A 17,645-nucleotide genomic window follows, 5' to 3' on the forward strand; every position below is an offset into this window, starting at 1 on the left:
AGGAGGAGTTTTAGTAGTAGTAGTAGTAGTAGTAGTAGTAGTAGTAGTAGTCGTAGTATAGTAGTAGTAGTAGTAGTAGTAGTGTAGGAGGAGGAGGAGGAGGAGGAGTTGTAGTAGTAGTAGTAGTAGTAGGAGGAGGAGGAGGAGGAGGAGTAGTTGTTTGTATAGTAGTAGTAGTAGTAGTAGTAGTAGTAGTAGTAGTAGTTAGTAGTAGTAGTAGTAGTAGTAGTAGTAGTAATGATAGTAGTAGTTGTAGTAGTAGTAGTAGTAGTAGTAGTAGTAGTAGTAGTAGTAGTAGTAGTAGTAGTAGTAGTAGTAGTAGTAGTAGTAGTAGGAGTAGTAGTAGCAGCAGCAGTAGCAATAAAAATGAAGACTGGTTTACCAAGTCGTCAGCCGCAGTGCAGCGCCAAAAGGTCAGCTAAAGCGAGAGAACTTGCTTAAAGTAACCTCCATTCATTTAATTAATCTATGTTTTTTATTTCTTTTCCAGAGTTATGTGTCAACCAGGCCTAACATCCAAGAGAAGGTTTAATGGCATCAAACAAAGATTCCGTACAAGGAGCTTTTTGTGACGAACCGTCAACCTCCAGATCCTCTAGCTCCGTAGACTGTGGTTCCTTCTGTTCAAATGGCCGCGGCAGAAGCAGATGCGGAATGCCCCCGCGGCAGTACGATCGATGTCCATCCTCTCGCCCTGTGTGCCCTATGGGATCGGCATCCTCCACCGGGTACATGATAAGGCCTTCTATGACGGAATGTTTCAACGACGGTAGTACCAAATTCAGCATTCAGAACTATCCGCTAGAGGCGCTCACCGCTATGAACAATTTCAGGCAGGAAGGTCACATGTGTGACGTCATTCTGGAAGTCAACGGGGAACAAATCATGGCTCATAAATTGGTTCTCGCCGCTTGCAGTTACTACTTCCGGGGAATGTTTACCAACGGGATGCTCGAGGCAGATTCGAAGCTAGTCAAAATTCGTGAAAGCAGCATCACAGCTGAAATCATGAGGACGTTGGTGGATTTTGCGTACACTCATGTCATTCACATTACGCAGGAAAATGTCCAATCGTTACTTTTATCTTCTATTTTCTTGGAAATGAGTCATGTGATCGAGGCGTGTGCGCTTTATATGGAACAGCAGTTGGATCCTAGCAATTGCATCGGTGTGTCCGTGTACGCCAGGCAGATTGGATGTCTGGATTTGGAAAAGGCAGCAACGAAATTCATAGAGGATCATTTTTGTAATGTCATCACATTCGATGAAGTACTAAACCTCGATGAAAAAGAGTTTACAGAATTAATAAGCAAAGATCAGCTCAATATTCGCTGTGAGTCGGAAGTGTTTCGGGCTGTTGTACGATGGGTCAAACACGACCCTGAGCGCCGCAAATGTTGTATGGAAAAACTGTTACAAAATGTTCGGCTATCTAGTCTTGCGCCTGGGTTTCTAGTGGATCAACTGAAACAATGTTCGCTCATCCAGGAACTACCTCACTGCGAACAGCTACTCATAAATCAAGTTAGTCATCTTACAACTCATAGAACTTGCCTGGACAAACCTCGAAAAACGTGCAAACCTCAAGTCATCTACGCCGTCGGGGGGTTTTCTCGGAAAACCATGGAGTCCATGAACTGTTTCGAATGCTACAACCCCGAACGAAAGAGTGGAATCGCCTTCCCGATTTACCAACGGCACGTTCTCTTCCCGGCGTCGCCTCCCTGAAAGGAGTTATTTACGTTCTCGGTGGGAGATTGAGGAAATGCGGCCAGGATTTTGATTCATGCAGCCTCAATTTGTACGACCCTCTTGACAACAAGTGGTCAACCAGGTGCCCGATGAGCGTTCCGAGGAACAGGGTTGGCGTGGGGATTCTGGACGGCTACGTCTACGCTGTTGGAGGAAGATCTGGGGGAGATCTGTTCAAATCCGCTGAACGGTGAGTATTTGTAGAGGGGACCATGGGATTTTGTGTTAACTCACTCAACCCTAAAACCGACTATAACCGTAGTATACCCGGATTACTTTTACCAAATGCCTATATATTATATTTTTTCTGAGACAAATTATATCCAAGCTAATGTTTTTAGTTTTTGCATTGTAATGATAGTCGAATAAAAATATCTATGCACATGCTCATTTTTAATACATTTGTTTTTCAATTTTGAACAGAATTGAGTGAGTTAAGACTAGTCACTCATTTTTGTGTGTGCTATAGATAGAACGCAGTTGACGACACTCAGGTCTTTGTTATTTTTTTGTTTTTTGCCATCCACGTTTATGAGTAATTGTTCTCACTAAACTGTATTAACCAGACTATAAACGTTCAAGGTTACACATAGTTTTGTGTGTTGGTCCGTTATACTTCCAATGTTATGAGCTTCTTAGCCAAACGCACTCTATCTATAGATAGAACGAAGTTGACGTCACTCAGGTCTTTGTTATTGGTATGTTTTTATTTTTTTTTGCCATCCATGTTTATGAGTAATTCTCACAAAACTGTTTTAACCAGACTATAAACGTTCAAGGTGACAAATAGTTTTGTGTGTTGGTCCGTTATATTTCCGGATGGCAAGGTTGTGAGTTTCTTATCCAAGCGCACATCATCTATATTTTCATTCCGATAAATTGTACATGGCAGGGTAAGGACTCGTCTTGCAACAAAAGTCAAGCAATGGTGAGTGTGATCGGTGACCGAGTGGGTTACAATGATTACAAAAATACAAACAAAAAACATATAGCCTTGGTATTGTGTCCTGTTGAAAGACACCTTACAGACATTCCCCACTCGACTTATGTGTGAAAGTTTACGTGTATGGGATTTGACGGATTCTTTTATACTGCAAGTATAAGAATACGCCTAACAGGCAACTTACACTTAATGAAATGGAAATTAGGTTCCTTATGACTTGTTTGAGAGACCTTGACAAATTGATGGTCATTTGAATCGATCTATTTTTGAAGGACGAGTTTTCCTGACCAAAATTTTTCAAACTTTGTTTTTTTTTTTTAAATCACGGCAGAATATTTTTTGTGATATTAGGTTTTACCTAGACACGATAAGAGGATCTCGTTAGCTCAGTTGGTAGATAACTCGCTTCACATGCAAGGGGAATCATGATCGATCCCGGGTACAGTCGAGATTGTTTTTTTTTTTTGACACCCCCTCCCCCCACCCACCCCTCTGTTTACCCCCGAGCAGTGATTGGGTAACTGGGCCTTTAGATCTTGCGGAAAGTACTTTGCCATAGACTAGCGTCCTATCCAAAGGGTAGCATGCCATTGCTATTGTCCGTTTCACGCTATAGAAATCGGGATAAACTCCGGCTCCATGGGCCTTATGGCTCCAAAGGACTACTTTTTTTTAACGTGATAATGTCTCCCCAATTCATTTTTTTTTTGGCTTTTCCGGCCATACGATTGGATGAAATGTCTTTATATATATATATATATATATATATATATATATATATATATATATATATATATATATATATATATATATATATATATATATATATATATATATATATAAATTAGGCGATATTACAATTTTCTTTTGGACAGAGACAACGCTGTTAACGGCCAGGTAGTCATTTTACACCTGAGTACGGTGAGAGAATGTGAGTAAAGAGCCTTTTCTTCCAAGGACTCAACTATGCGCTGAGCGAGGCTTGAACCCAGGACCTTCCGATCCGAAAGCGAGTGTCATACCACTAGACCACATATCACGTGATATCACGTGGGTTGCATAACAACTGGTTTATCCTGCAAAGCTCTTTCCAAAATACGTCATTATTTTATCGGATTACACAAATAAACCATAGATCTAAAAATAGACTTCGAAACAGTTGGTCTATGTGGTCGAGTGTATTCATGACACTCACTTTCGGATCGGAAGGTCCTGGATTCGAGCGTCGCTCGGCGTGTAGTAATGAGTCCTTGGAAGTAAAGACCCTTTACTCACATTCTCTCACTGTACTCAGGTGTAAAATGAGTTTCTCGCCGTTAACAGCGATGTCTCCGTCGGAAAAAAATATTGTAATATCGCTTAACAGGCGTCATGTCCCGTCCTACATGTCAAGTGTTGCTGTTGACCTGGAACCATGTGTTTAGTGCTTTGAGCACGTTTAGTGGATATTGCGCTATATAAAAGCTCAATATGTTTAACAATTGATAAATAATTATTCCATGAACCCTCAACATTTTGATTTACTCTCTATGAGTACGGACACACATGCGAGTGACGTCACTATTTCTTGGAACCGTCTGTGACCGTAGCCATCGTTAACTTATAATATAGCCTGACACTAAAAAAAAAATTTAAAAATTGAGCTTTATATAGCGCAATATCCACTAAATGTGCTCAAATCGCTTTACAAGGGGTCCCTGGTCAATAGCAACATCTAACATGGAGGACGGGACATGCCGCCTGTTAGGCGATATTACAATTTATCGGACAAAGACAACGCTGTTAACGGCCAGGTACTCATTTTACACCTGAGTACATTGAGAGAATGTGAGTAAAGAGCCTTTTCCAAGGACTCAACTATGCGCCGAGCGCGAGGTTCGAACCCAGGACCTTCCGATCCGAAAGCGAGTGTCATACCACTAGACCACATAGCCGCACTAGAACCCTCTAGGACTTACAGTTTGACGTCATTTTAAAGGTTTGTGCAGCGTCTAGTGAGTTGTCGTTAGTAAGTTAGTAGCGCTCAAGGAAACAAGTGCTCCCATTGGTTGAATTGTTGAATACAACTCACGATTTGTTGTCATTTATTATGACCAAAGACTGGCATTTTGACGTCATTTGGTGGTCAGTGTCAGGCTATAAGTTAACGATGGCTACGCTAAAACCCTCTAGGACTTATAGATAGTTCGAAGATGACGTCACTCAGGTCTTTGTTATTGTCTTTTGCCATCCGCGTTTATGAGTAATGCTCACTGAACTGTATTAACCCGACTATAAACGTTCATGGATACACATAGTTTTGTGTGTTGGTCCGTTATACTTCCAATGGCAATGTTATGAGCTTCTGAGCCAAGTGCATACTATCTATACATTTTTGACGTCATTTTAAAGGTTTGCGCAGCGTCTAGTGAGTTGTCGTTAGTAAGTAGCGCTCAAAGAAACAAGTGCTCCCATTGGTTGAACTGTTGAATACAACTCACGATTTGTTTTCTTTTGTTGCCAAAGACTGGCATTTTGACGTCATTGTTTGGTCAGTGTCAGGCTATAAATTAACGATGGCTACGCTAAAACCCTCTAGTACTTATACATTTTTGACGTCATTTTAAAGGTTTGTGCAGCGTCTAGTGATTTATCGTTAGTAAGTAGCGCTCAAAGAAACAAGTGCTCCATTGGTTGAACTGTTGAATACAACTCACAATTTTTTTCTTATATTATGGCCAAAGACTTGTCTTTTGACGTCATTTGTTGGTCAGTGTCAGGCCATTAGTTTACTATGTGACTCTCACAACGAGCGAATATTCTTATTTGATTACATCTTAGAATACTACAATTGGTTTGTATTACTTGAGCGTAGAAGGTAGCTAGCTTGCCTTTAACTCACTCAATCCTAGAGATTTTTGCTACTTTTCAAACTTGGAAAAAATGAATTTAAAATGAACATGCACATATATATTTTTATTCAACTATCATTAACATGTAAAAACTGAAAACATTAGCTTTGATACTACGCCTATAATTTTGTCTCAGAAAATGTAATAAATAGGCATGGGGTAAAAGTAACCCGGGTAAACTACCGATATAGTCGGTGTTAGGGTTGAGTGAGTTAAAAGTCATTTTAAGAGTTGTTTGGAGGTTGGCCTTTTGTTTGGTGGAACAGATTTACTAGAGAAAGGAAGAATCTTTTCAGACATTTTTTTCTATACACACAAAGAGAGTGGGAGTGAGAGAGAAGGGGAGGATTAAAGAATGGAGATACATGTTTGGAGACTGGTATATAGAGAGGGACATACATGCATGCATACACACACACACACACACACAATATATATATATATATAACTACAAGAATTACTGGATGTTGTAGTCAGTAGTGAAAATATGGGACTGGAACTGAATATATCTAAAACAGAATGTATGACGGTATCTAAAAATAATAACCCACCAGCCTGTGTAATAACAAGCAGAGGACAAACAATACAACAAGTTGAATGTTTCAAATATTTAGGCTTCAATGTAACATCCAATGGAAAATCAGATTGTGAAATAAAGAAAAGAATAGGTATGGCGAAGAATGCATTCAACCAGCTGCATACAATTATGAAAAACAGGAATATTAGCATGAAAACAAAAATCAAAGTCCTGGATTGCTATGTACTGTCTGTGCTGCTATATGGTTGTGAGAGCTGGACCATAAACAAGACCATGGTTAAAAGACTGGAGGCAGTGGAAATGTGGTTTTACAGAAGAATGATGAGGGTGTCATGGATGGAAAGGAAAAGAAATGAAGAAATTTTAGAAATGGCAAACAGAAAAAGATCACTGATAACAAAAATCATCAAACGCCAAATGGAATTTTTAGGACACATTATCCGCCACCCTGGTTTGGAAATACTCGCCTTGACTGGAAAGATGAATGGAAAAAGAATAAGAGGAAGACAAAGAATAACGTATTTGAAAGGGATAAGAACTTGGACAGATGAAGCTGAGAAAGGTGGCGCTGCTTTAATAGAATTGGCAAGAGATAGATCAGCTTGGCGGAAGATGACCTCCGACGTCTGCTTCAGATATGGAACTACATGAGATGAGATATATATATTGATTTATTTATTTATTTATGTTTTGTTCGTGTTATTCATATATGTGACCCATCGTCTCAAAACGGTATTATGTCGGAATGAACCATATGCTTAAAGGTCGAATTAAATGTTAAACTGGTCAAAAATATAAATTGTTGGCATTACTTACTTACCCGGGTTCCATCTCTTTCCAGAGGTCGGATGTCATGGCTTTCCATCCTTCACGGTCCATTGCAGCCTCGTTACAGTCTGCCATGCGCTGTCCTGTAGCTTCCTTGATGCCATCTGTCCAGGATTTCCTTTGTCTTCCTCTGCCTCTCTTTCCTTCAATTCTTCCCTCCATTATCCTTTTTTCGAGACTATCATGTCTTCGCATATGTCCAAAATATGACAGCTTTTTGTGCTTCACAGTCAAAAGAAGTTCTTTTTGTTTTTGGCCCATTAGGTCGAGGACTTCGATGTTTGTTTTTCTTGCTGTCCAAGGTATTTTCAGTATTCTCCTGTACGTCCACATCTCAAAAGCTTCAATACGTTGTTCTGTCTGTGCGGTTAGTGTCTACGTTTCACAACCATAAAAGAAAATGGACCACACATAGCATTTGGTGCATCTCATTCGTGTTCTGATGGAGATATTTGTGTTGTTGAGGATTGCCTTTAGTTTCATGAACGCATTTTTGGCCAGCATTATTCGTCTCCTGATCTCTTTGTCAGACTTTGCATCGGATGTTACCAACTGCCCCAAGTACGTGAACTCCTTTACTTGTTCCACTGGACACTCTTCTATTTCTATATCTATGTCTATGGGCTCTTTCTTTTTTGTTATCACCATTGTTTTTGTCTTCTTCGCATTCATGAACAGCCCCTTTTCTTTACTCTCTTCGTTCACTTTTGAAATTAGCTTCTGTAGGTCTTCCTTACTTTCCGCCAACAGGACAGTATCGTCAGCGTAACGTAAATTGTTGATGTTGTGGCCACCAACCTTCAACCCTTGTGCTGTTTCTACTTGCCGAAATATAGACTCTGTGTATAAATTAAACAAGCAAGGAGACATAACACATCCCTGGCGCACTCCTTTCTTGATTTCAATTGCATCTGTTGTATCTGCCTGCACTTTTATCTGAGCCTTTTGCTGCCAGTACAGATTAGCGATTAGAGCCACATCATTCTCTTCCACACCTATTGCCACAAGGTCCTGGATAAGTTTCTGATGACTAACAGAATCAAATGCCTTTGAGTAGTCGATAAAACAGGCATATATGTCTTTTTGGACCTCTAAGTATTTTTCTGACAGGATTTTTAAGTCGAAAATTGCCTCCCTGGTGCCACTGTTCTTTTGAATCCAGTTTGCTGTTCTGAAATCTCACGATCTACTTTTGACGAGATTCTTTTCAGGATTATTGTCAGGAGGAGTTTCAGTAGATGGCACATAAGACTGATTGTTCTGTAGTCCGAACACTCAATTGCACCCGCTTTCTTGGGTAGCAGTATGAAGATAGAAGTGCGAAGGTCTTCTGGGATGTGCGTTGACTCGTATATTTCATTCATAAGGTCCGTTATCACATCAACACCAAATTCACCCAGTGCTTGCAGCATTTCTGTTGACACCCCATCTATTCCATTTGCCTTCCCTGTTTTCATGCAGTATAGGGCTTTCTCTACTTCTGATCTTAGGATTGTGGGTCCCCGTAGAAAGGACTGTGTATGGTTGTCACCTCTGTCCGCATTGAATAGCTCCTCCACGTATTCTTTCCATCTATTGGCGATTTCTTCCACCTCAAAGAGGAGTCTACCTGATTTATCTTTGATGCAACCGCCAGATTGAGCGTTTTTATATGTGAATTTCTTGATTTCAGCAAACATTGGTCCAGGGTTTCTCTCATGTGATAGCTTCTCAATACGGTGGCACTTTTCATCAAGCCAGTCTTCTTTAGCCTGGATACACTTTTTCTTTACTGATTTGTCCAGTTCATTGTACCTAGGGGTGCCCTTTGAATGTTTCCGTTCTCTCATAAGATTGGCATTAACACCCTAAAATATGGTATCCATTCTGCTCAATAAATCATATAAACTCAACACGTCTAATATTTCTGGCTACATATTCAATTTTCAACATCTTAACCAACCCGACTTAATACCGTTTTGAGGCGAAGCACATAATAATTATTCATTTATTGTAAAGTGATTCTTAGATTTAAAATATATATATAAAGATAAACTTTTCTGCTCTTATCTTTTATCAGTTACGACCCGAAACCGATTGCTGGACTATCATAGCCGACATGAAAGCCCCCGAATGGGTGTCGGCATTGCAGTGGTCAACCGTCTCCTATACGCTGTCGGAGGGGTGGACGACAAGAACGAACGGCTGGGCACTGTGGAGTGTTATCACCCAGAACGGAATGAATGGCAGGAGGTTCCATCCCTGAACCAACCAAGAAGCGGGGCTGGTAGGGGCTCTTTTTGGCGATAATAATATATTGTCACCAGTGAATTTTGTCCTGTTATGATTAATTATCACAGGCGTCGATTATTACATCATTGGTTCTTTCAAAACTTGGCGATTGTAGCTCTCCCTCTCTCTCTCTCTCTCTCTCTCTCTCTCTCTCTCTCTCTCTCTCTCTCTCTATCTCTCTCTCTATCTCTCTCTCTCTCTCTCTCTCTCTCTCTCTCTCTCTCTCTCTCCCTCTCTCTCTATCTGTTTTTTTATTTTTATTTTTTTTTTTTTTGAGACATCACTCCTTTTCCCCATATTTTCTCTAGGGTCTATTCCAAGGCAAGATTGGAAAACACAAGGCATTAGCCGTAGTGCAGCGCCGCAAATTAATTTTTCTCTGTGGTTTTTTTCCAAGGGAAGACTGGAATAACCCAGGCGTTACCCGCAGTGCAGGGCGGAGGTGACTTGCTCAAGGCAACACAGCGCAGCGGCGGGTGATCGAACTCGGTACTTTTCGGGTACGAAGCAAAAAAAACCGTACCGCTGCGCCCCGCTGCCCCCTGATATGGTGGAGTGCTCAAGAAATACAATGTATAATTGAAATTAACAGTGTCGCACCTACTCGTCTAAACTGTAATAGACTTGCCAGAAAAAAAAAAAAAAAAATTCATAAAATAGTAATTGGATTCAATAGTCTGATGTCATTTAGCCCAGCAACGGCGGCCATCGTGGTTCTAAAAATAGAAAATCTGTACTTTTTATTCTTCAAGCTGGCTAGAACTTTTCATATGTCTTGTGGTCAGAATGTGTAAAAGTCAAAACATGATCAGATTTATAATGGTTTTTTTTCTTCTGGATACGATTTTATGCTCGTCGGAGAAATATTTCGTAAGGGCATCCGCCATTGTTCCGATAGTTTAGAGCCAGTTACTAAGTTACCATGTGTCAATACGAGGGAAGTGACGTTACGACTGTTGAAACGTATTGGAGCCCCAAAAATAGTTATTTGGGACAAAACATTGTAATCAGTCCCCCAAAAAAGGAGAGAAAGTTGCCTTTCCATGTTCCGAGTTAAATATGCGCCCAAAACAAACACCCAGGGGAAGATACAGTTGTGATATATATATATATATATATATATATATATATATATATATATATATATTATATATATATATATATATATATATATATATATATTAAGCGCTTAGAGTCTGGTGTCTCGGAGCTATAGCTCTATATAAGTTTTCATCATCATTATCATCATTAATAATTGTCCATCTAACACGATTATGCCACACACGGGGGTACACACAAGATAATAGATCCACAATTTTACAACTAATTAATTAATTTTCGGTGGTTTTTTTTTCGCTTTCTTTTATAACGAAGTTTCGTAAAATTACGATAAAATCGTAATGCTTGGCAAGTCTGCTGTCACTACTTTCTTTCCTCGTTTCAGGAGTTGCAGTGCTGAAGGACTACATCTACGCAGTCGGGGGTTTTGACGGTACCCATCAACTCCAGTCGGTGGAGCGCTATGACGTCATGAGAAAAGTGTGGGAGGAAGTGACGCCACTGCCACAGGCAAGGAGTGGAATCCAACTCGTGGCGTTAGGGGACAAATTATACACATTAGGTACGTCCGGAAGTTCTGATTTTAGAATTAATAATGAGTAAATAGTCGCTAAAGCTGTAAAATCTCTCTTATGGTGACACAATCCAGTATGCTACAATGTTGATAAGAGGCAAGAATATTGAGGCCATTCCATCATTATTTATTTTTTGTGTGTGTGTGTGTGAAACGTTTGCCACACGATTCTTATTGTTATATTTTTTTTTATGCCAGACCCCCAAATTAGGTCGCAAAATGGGTATCAACACAGATGATATATATTTTTCATAAAAATGTTATTTTAACCTATAATGACGATACAAAATGATTAAAACCGCCCAATATAGGTAATTAATTTTAAAAATTGTTTTTTTAGAAAAGACCTAAACCGCCCCTTAAAGGCTTTTTTTTTTTTTTTTTTGGGGGGGGGGGGGGGGGGGGGGGGGGGGGGGAATAGAAATACAATATCTGCATTTTTAAAACTATTACTTTTCTAATAGATTTTTTTTTTAAATTCCAGCCATTATATATATCTTCTTTGATTTTGATGTTTTATGAGATCTAATTTCATCATTCATATTATTATTATTATTATATTATTATTATTATTATTATTATTATTATTATTATTATTATTATTATTATTATTATTATTATTATTATTATTATTATTATTATTATTATTATTATTATATCATTATTATTATTATAATGATAACGATAATGATGATGGTGATGATGAGAAGGAGAAGAAGAAGAAGAAGAAGAAGAAGAAAGAAGAAGAAGAAGAAGAAGAAGAAGAAGAAGAAGAAGAAGAAGAAGAAGAAGAAGAAGAAGAAGAAGAAGAAGAAGAAGAAGAAGAAGAAGAAGAAGAAGAAGAAATGTAGGAAGAGGAATATATAAGAAGAGGGGGATGGGGAGAGAAACAGTGAGAAGAGTAATGGGGGGGGGGGGTTGACGAGAGAGAGAGAGAGAGAGAGAGAGAGGAGAGAGAGGAGAGAGAGAGAGAGAGAGAGAGGAGAGAGAGAGGAGAGAGAGAGAGGAGAGAAGAGGAGAGAGAGAGAGAGAGTATTCTTGATCTCGTAAATATTCGATAAAATACATTTCTTCATTTATTTAACAAATCTCATTCATTCTCCCCTTCCATCCACAATTCCAGGCGGTTATGATGGCAATGACTTCCTGTCCAGCGTCCAGTCTTACGACCCAGAAACCGATTCCTGGCACTCTGAGACGACCATGCTGTGTAAACGGAGCGGTCACGGGGTCACCGTGTCCACGGTACCTGGACATTTATGACAGTTAGTGGCGGAGCAGCAATCAATTTCTGACTGAGATGGCGGTGGTGGTGGTAGAAAACAATGACGTGAGTGTGAATGAAATGAGAGAAGATTCTTGAAAGATGTTCAGTAGTGAAGTCCTTCAGAGCCATTAGGCCCCAGTGGAGCCGGCGTTTATCCAGGTTTCTGTAGCGCGAAACGGACAATAGCAATTGCTGGCTACCCTTTGGATAGGACGCTAGTCTATCGCAAAGTACTTCCCGCCAATTCTGACAGACTCTGTTATCCATTCATTGCTGGGTGAACAGTGGGGATCAGAAAAAAATCCCGACTGCACCCGGGATCGATCTCGGTCCCTTTGCATGTGAAGCGAGTGCTCTACCAACTGAGCTATCGGGACCCGCCTTGCAAGATGATAGAATAGAATATGTGTCCAACTGATTCTATCAAGTATTCAAATTTTTTGACCAGAAAACTCGTCCTCCAAATATCGCTTTATTAAAATGACCCTCGTCTTAGAAAAAAAAATGTAAAATAACTCTCGAACCTAGAACTTATCGATGTCCCAGGTTTGAGAGTTTTTTTTGTGGTAAAACGATATTCATTTTAATCGATCGTTATTTTGAAGGACGAATTTTCTGGCAAAAATTTTAAATACATGTATCTTTTCATAGTACGGCTGTTGTGGGAATATCTTTGCACGTCTGTCATATGTTGATATAGTTGTGGATGATATCTGCGTCTACAGGATTTGATTTGCTAAATCTGCCCAGAAATGGAATTCTGCATATATATATCTTTAAAACAAATTTTTTTTTTTTTAGGTGTTTTTGTTTTGTTTTGCTAGTTTGATTGGAAGGTCCAGGGTTCTAGTCTCGCTCTGACAGTGTACAGTTGAAGCCTTGTGACTTTACTCACATTCTTTCAAATTGGTATCTTGCCGTTAACAGCGTTGTCTCTGTAGTAAAAAAAAAAATCGTATATAGATCTAGCCTAACTGGCGTCATGTCTCGTCGAGCATGTTAAATATTGCTGTTGGCTAGGGACCCTTTTTAAAGCGGTTTGAGCACGTTTAGTGGATGTTGCGCTTTAGAAATGCTCAAGTTTTATGGATTTGTTTATTTTTTTTGTATATGATACTGTATTATAACTGATAATGTCAAAACAAACTATTGGATAAATATGTGCTTTGAGGCTTCCGAGAATAATGTAATGAATATGTGACTTATCGCCTCAAAACGGTATTACGTCTGGTTGATCTAGATGAAGTAAATAGATGATATAGTCAAAACAATCAGAATCAGAAAATCTTTGCTTTTTTAAGGTTAGGGAAACAAAGACTGAGTCTTTTCATTGAAGGCATTTGAGTTAATTCAAATTGCGTAAAGGGCAAGGGTGGACGGTCGAACACTCGTGAGGAAAGCTCAGGTTAGATCTGGATGGGGGACCCTTACTGCAAGGTCATATCTCATGTCTCATATACGACCACTTAGGTCCGGAGACACTGGAAAGGACCCTTACTGTAAAGTCATATATCACGCCTCCTCTATGACCATCGAGGTCAGGAGACTGTGGAGAACTGAGGACAGGTCAAGATGGATAGAGGACCCCTCACTACAAAGTCATATCTCACGTCTCCTCTATGACCATCGAGGTCAGGAGACTGGAGAGCTGAGGACAGATCTGGATGGATGGAGGACCCCTTACTGTAGTCATCTCTTGTATCTCCTCTATGACCATCGAGGTCAGGAGACTGTGGAGAACTGAGGACAGGTCGAGATGGATGGAGGACCCGTTACTGCAAAATCATCTCTTGTGTCTCCTCTATGACCATAGAGGTCAGGAGATTGTGGAGAGATGAGGACAGATCTGTATGGATGGAGGACCCCTTACTGTAGTCATCTCTTGTGTCTCCTCTATGACCATAGAGGTCAGGAGACTGTGGAGAGCTGAGGACATATCTGTATGGATGGAGGACCCCTCACTATAAAGTCATCTCTCGTGTCTCCTCTATGACAATCGGGAACGAGGTGGCGTGAGAAGGCCCGAAAGTTTTGCTTTAGGTTCTATTTTTAGCATCGTGTTCAGCCCGACTTATTACCGTTCCAAGACGATTAGTCACATATTATATAACCACAACGAACAATCAATATTCAAATTAGTTTTCTCTACAATCTGTTCTAGTAGTGATGATTTCTCCATGTTTTTTTTAATGTGAAGACCCATTGTGTATGAAACAGTGGGACTAGACAGAGCTGAGCTGAAAGGAAAATACGAGAAAAATATCATTCTGAATGCCTGAGTGTTAGAAGCTGTGGCTTGTAAAAAGTAGTGTGCAAATAATGAATATTACCGACTGAAGTAGGGCTTCGATCCCGAAACGTTCCGTTCTAGGTATTTTGTTATTTATTTCTAAAGCTATCATTTTATGATGCCGTTGATGCCAGACTACAAAATTTCAAGGATTTTGTGAGTGTTATTTAATCATTGTGAGGGTAAATTGTTGATTTATGAAGTTAACTATAGCGGCTAATAATTTTATTATCCTGAATAAAATACGCGAATTTTTACATTCTCAAGTTGGCAGGTCTCCTACTACCATTCTGCTGTCTGATGACCGTATTGTGATTGATATATTGGCGTTTTTTTTTTACTGTATTTTGCTATTGGCTGAAGAAGGGATTTTAGCCCGAAACGTTTCATGCTTGATATCGTTCGTGTTCTTTTGTGTATATTACTTTCTAGAGAAAAATCAGCAAAAAATCAAAAATCAAATGGAAACAAACACCACTGTCGACAGTTGATTTTTTGGGATGTATTTTTATCTTCTTGTATGTTCTTTCTTGCTTTGTCTGGCACTGTTTCATACACTCTTGTTTCACATTTTTATCTCAAACTAGTGCCTGCTCTCATCCTTCATAGTGTTTTATTGTGTCACTTCTTTAACTTAACATCAGTAATGGATTTAGCTAGCCTATAGATAGAATGAAGTCGACGTCACCCAGGTCTTTGTTATTGTTTTTTTTTTGGGGTTTTTTTTTGCCATCCGCGTTTATGAATAAGTCTCACCAAACTGTATTAACCACACTATAAACGTTTAAGGTTACACATCGTTTTGTGTGTTCGTCCGTTATACTTCCGGGTGGCAATGTTGTGAGTTTCTTAGCCATGCGCTTACTATCTATTTCAAATTGCCTTAATGTTTGACCATGTTGGACAATTTCTCACATGGTTAGTCTGTGCTGTGCTGTATAAACCAATTAGATATTTTTTTATTTAATATGCTTTATATTATGTCAAAATGATTTGGACTTTGACCACTTAATTGGTGTACCGACCTACTCTTTAAAAACTCGTTTTTAAAAATTTGGCCAGAAAATTCGTCCTTCAAATATCGATCGATTTAAACGATCCTCATCTTGGTGTAAAAACTCTCAAACCTGGGACTTTATTAAACACTTCGCCAAGTCCCAGGTTTGGGAGTTTTTGCCAAGATGAGGGTCATTTAAATCGATCGATATTTGAAGGACGAGTTTTCTGGCCAAATTTTCATATTTTTAATTTTTAATAGTGTGTTTTTCAGAGTTGTGGAGTGTGGGATGTTGGGTTTGACAGATGAAGACAATAAAAAATGATCGATTTCTTGTGTTTAAGAGGACAAGATTGTTGCAGTGCGGACTTGACTATCCGACATTAATTGAATGCCCATCTCTCGCATCTCTTAGATCATCACGTAGGCCGAAGATTAGGTTCTATTTTTTTACTTATTTTTTTCGTAACCCGTTTTCACTTTGTGAATGAGAATACTAGCGCGCAAGAATTAAATCAGAAAATTTCACATGTGGAGCTGCGCAATTTTAAAAGTCCGTCTTTTAATTTTGTGTTTGAAGTAAAAAAAATATTACACTATCCATTTTCCACTCAAGTCAAATGAAAGTGTTGAGGCACGAAAATGAAAGGTCAAAGGTCACATAGCTCTGTTATTAGGCTTCAACAGTCGTGACGTCACTTCCCTCGTAATGACGCATAGCAACTTAGTAACTGTTCCTAAACTCAGGACAATGGCGGACGCCCTTATGAAATACTTCGACGAGCATAAAAGTGTAACCAGAGCAGAAAAACATAAATCTGATCATGTTTTGACTTTTAGTTTTAGACGTTCTGACCACATGACATGTGAAAAAGTTCTAGCCAGCATGAAGAATAAAAAGTACCGATTTTCTGTGTTTAGAACCAAGATGCTGGTTGCTGGGCGGAAGTGACATCAGACTATTGAATCCTATTCTTTCTATATTATATCATCAAAGTAGAGCCGAAAGAATAGGGTTCTATTTTTTTTTTTTTTTTTTTTTTATAAAGCCCGTTTCAGACTTTGTGAAGAACTCTAGCGCAAAGATTAAATGGCAGAAAATTTCACAGTGTTGGAGCTGCGCAATTTTAGGATCCGTCTTTTAATTTTGTGTTTAAATAAAAAAAATTCTTAACCCTCTCCTTACCACCTAAGGCAAAATCGTCACATTTGTTACGACACAATATACAATTTTTTTCTTATTACGGTTGATTTTGTACATCAAAAACTTTGAAGAATGATCTTTGTTTAATCGATAAGAACCTAAAGTTGTTTTGTAGAGAGCTTGTTTGAGTTTAAAATATCCATTTTTCTGCTATTTTGGGGGAAAATGCTGAAAATTTTGGGTAAGGAAAGAGTTAACCAAACTGTGCAACGCGGGCATGACAAGGTGAAAATACATGTATGTTTCCACTTTGAAAAAAAAATATGATTTATTTTTTTTTGGTGTCCACGGAGATAAGCAGTGTTGATTGTATCTAGATAGGCCAAGGTAGTGTCGAGATAAAACTATTAAAGGGTAGATTTATTGGCCGAAGTGTGCTCGAACCCTGGCTTATTATATCATATAATGCGACCTTGACCCTATGACCCACATGTTTTGAATTACAAGTAGGGTCAGATTTTGGGGGTTAAAGATAAAAAAAAAACAAAAAAAAAACAAATGAACTGCCGTACTCTGCAAAAAAAAAAAAAAAAATCCAAACCAAAAACCCAAAAAAAAAAAAGTTTTAAAAATTTGGCCAGAAAACTTGTCCTTCAGATATCGATCGATTTAAATGACGTCATCAAGGCAAAAACTCTCAAATCTGTGGCTTGGCAAAGTCATTTCTTGATGTCCCAGATTTGAGAGTTTTTTTTTAACAAGATGAGGGTAATTTAAATCGATCGATATTTAAAGGACGAGTTTTCTGGATCAAATTTTTGAATAAGTGTTTTTTCCAGAGTAAGTTAGGGCAAGGTATCTAGAACTTTCTTATCTCAAAACACAATTTAAAAAAAGAAATGTCACGCCTGGAGATAAAACAATTGGAACGATATTCAAAACGTGACAATGGGATGGATTCGTTGACGTCATGAAATGAATTGGATTCGCTCATGACTTTTGTTCTTCTGACCTGATGGTGAATGCTGAAATTAAAACGCAGTTCCCTACCTACTGGGTGGGGAGGGGTTCCCGACCTCCCATAATGTATA

The 17,645-nt window shown here is 38.9% G+C and overlaps 2 protein-coding genes across 2 annotated transcripts; both read left to right on the top strand.

Moving 5' to 3' along the window:
• Nucleotides 1-531: 531 nt before the first annotated feature.
• Nucleotides 532-1,728, top strand: LOC144962459 (kelch-like ECH-associated protein 1). Its single transcript, XM_078895422.1, has one exon. It carries the CDS (start codon nt 532-534, stop codon nt 1,726-1,728), a length of 1,197 nt encoding a protein of 398 aa, XP_078751548.1.
• Nucleotides 1,729-9,037: 7,309 nt separating this feature from the next.
• Nucleotides 9,038-12,628, top strand: LOC144962676 (uncharacterized). Its single transcript, XM_078895808.1, has 3 exons — nt 9,038-9,218; nt 10,668-10,844; nt 11,980-12,628. The coding sequence occupies exons 1-3, from the start codon at nt 9,065-9,067 to the stop codon at nt 12,117-12,119; spliced, it is 471 nt and encodes a 156-aa protein (XP_078751934.1). The 5' UTR covers nt 9,038-9,064; the 3' UTR covers nt 12,120-12,628.
• The last annotated feature ends 5,017 nt before the right edge of the window (nt 12,629-17,645 follow it).

Source organism: Berghia stephanieae, chromosome 1, assembly GCF_034508935.2.
Source record: "Berghia stephanieae isolate SIO BIC M18660-M18661 chromosome 1, UCSD_Bste_1.3, whole genome shotgun sequence".
NCBI classification, from domain to species: domain Eukaryota; kingdom Metazoa; phylum Mollusca; class Gastropoda; order Nudibranchia; family Aeolidiidae; genus Berghia; species Berghia stephanieae.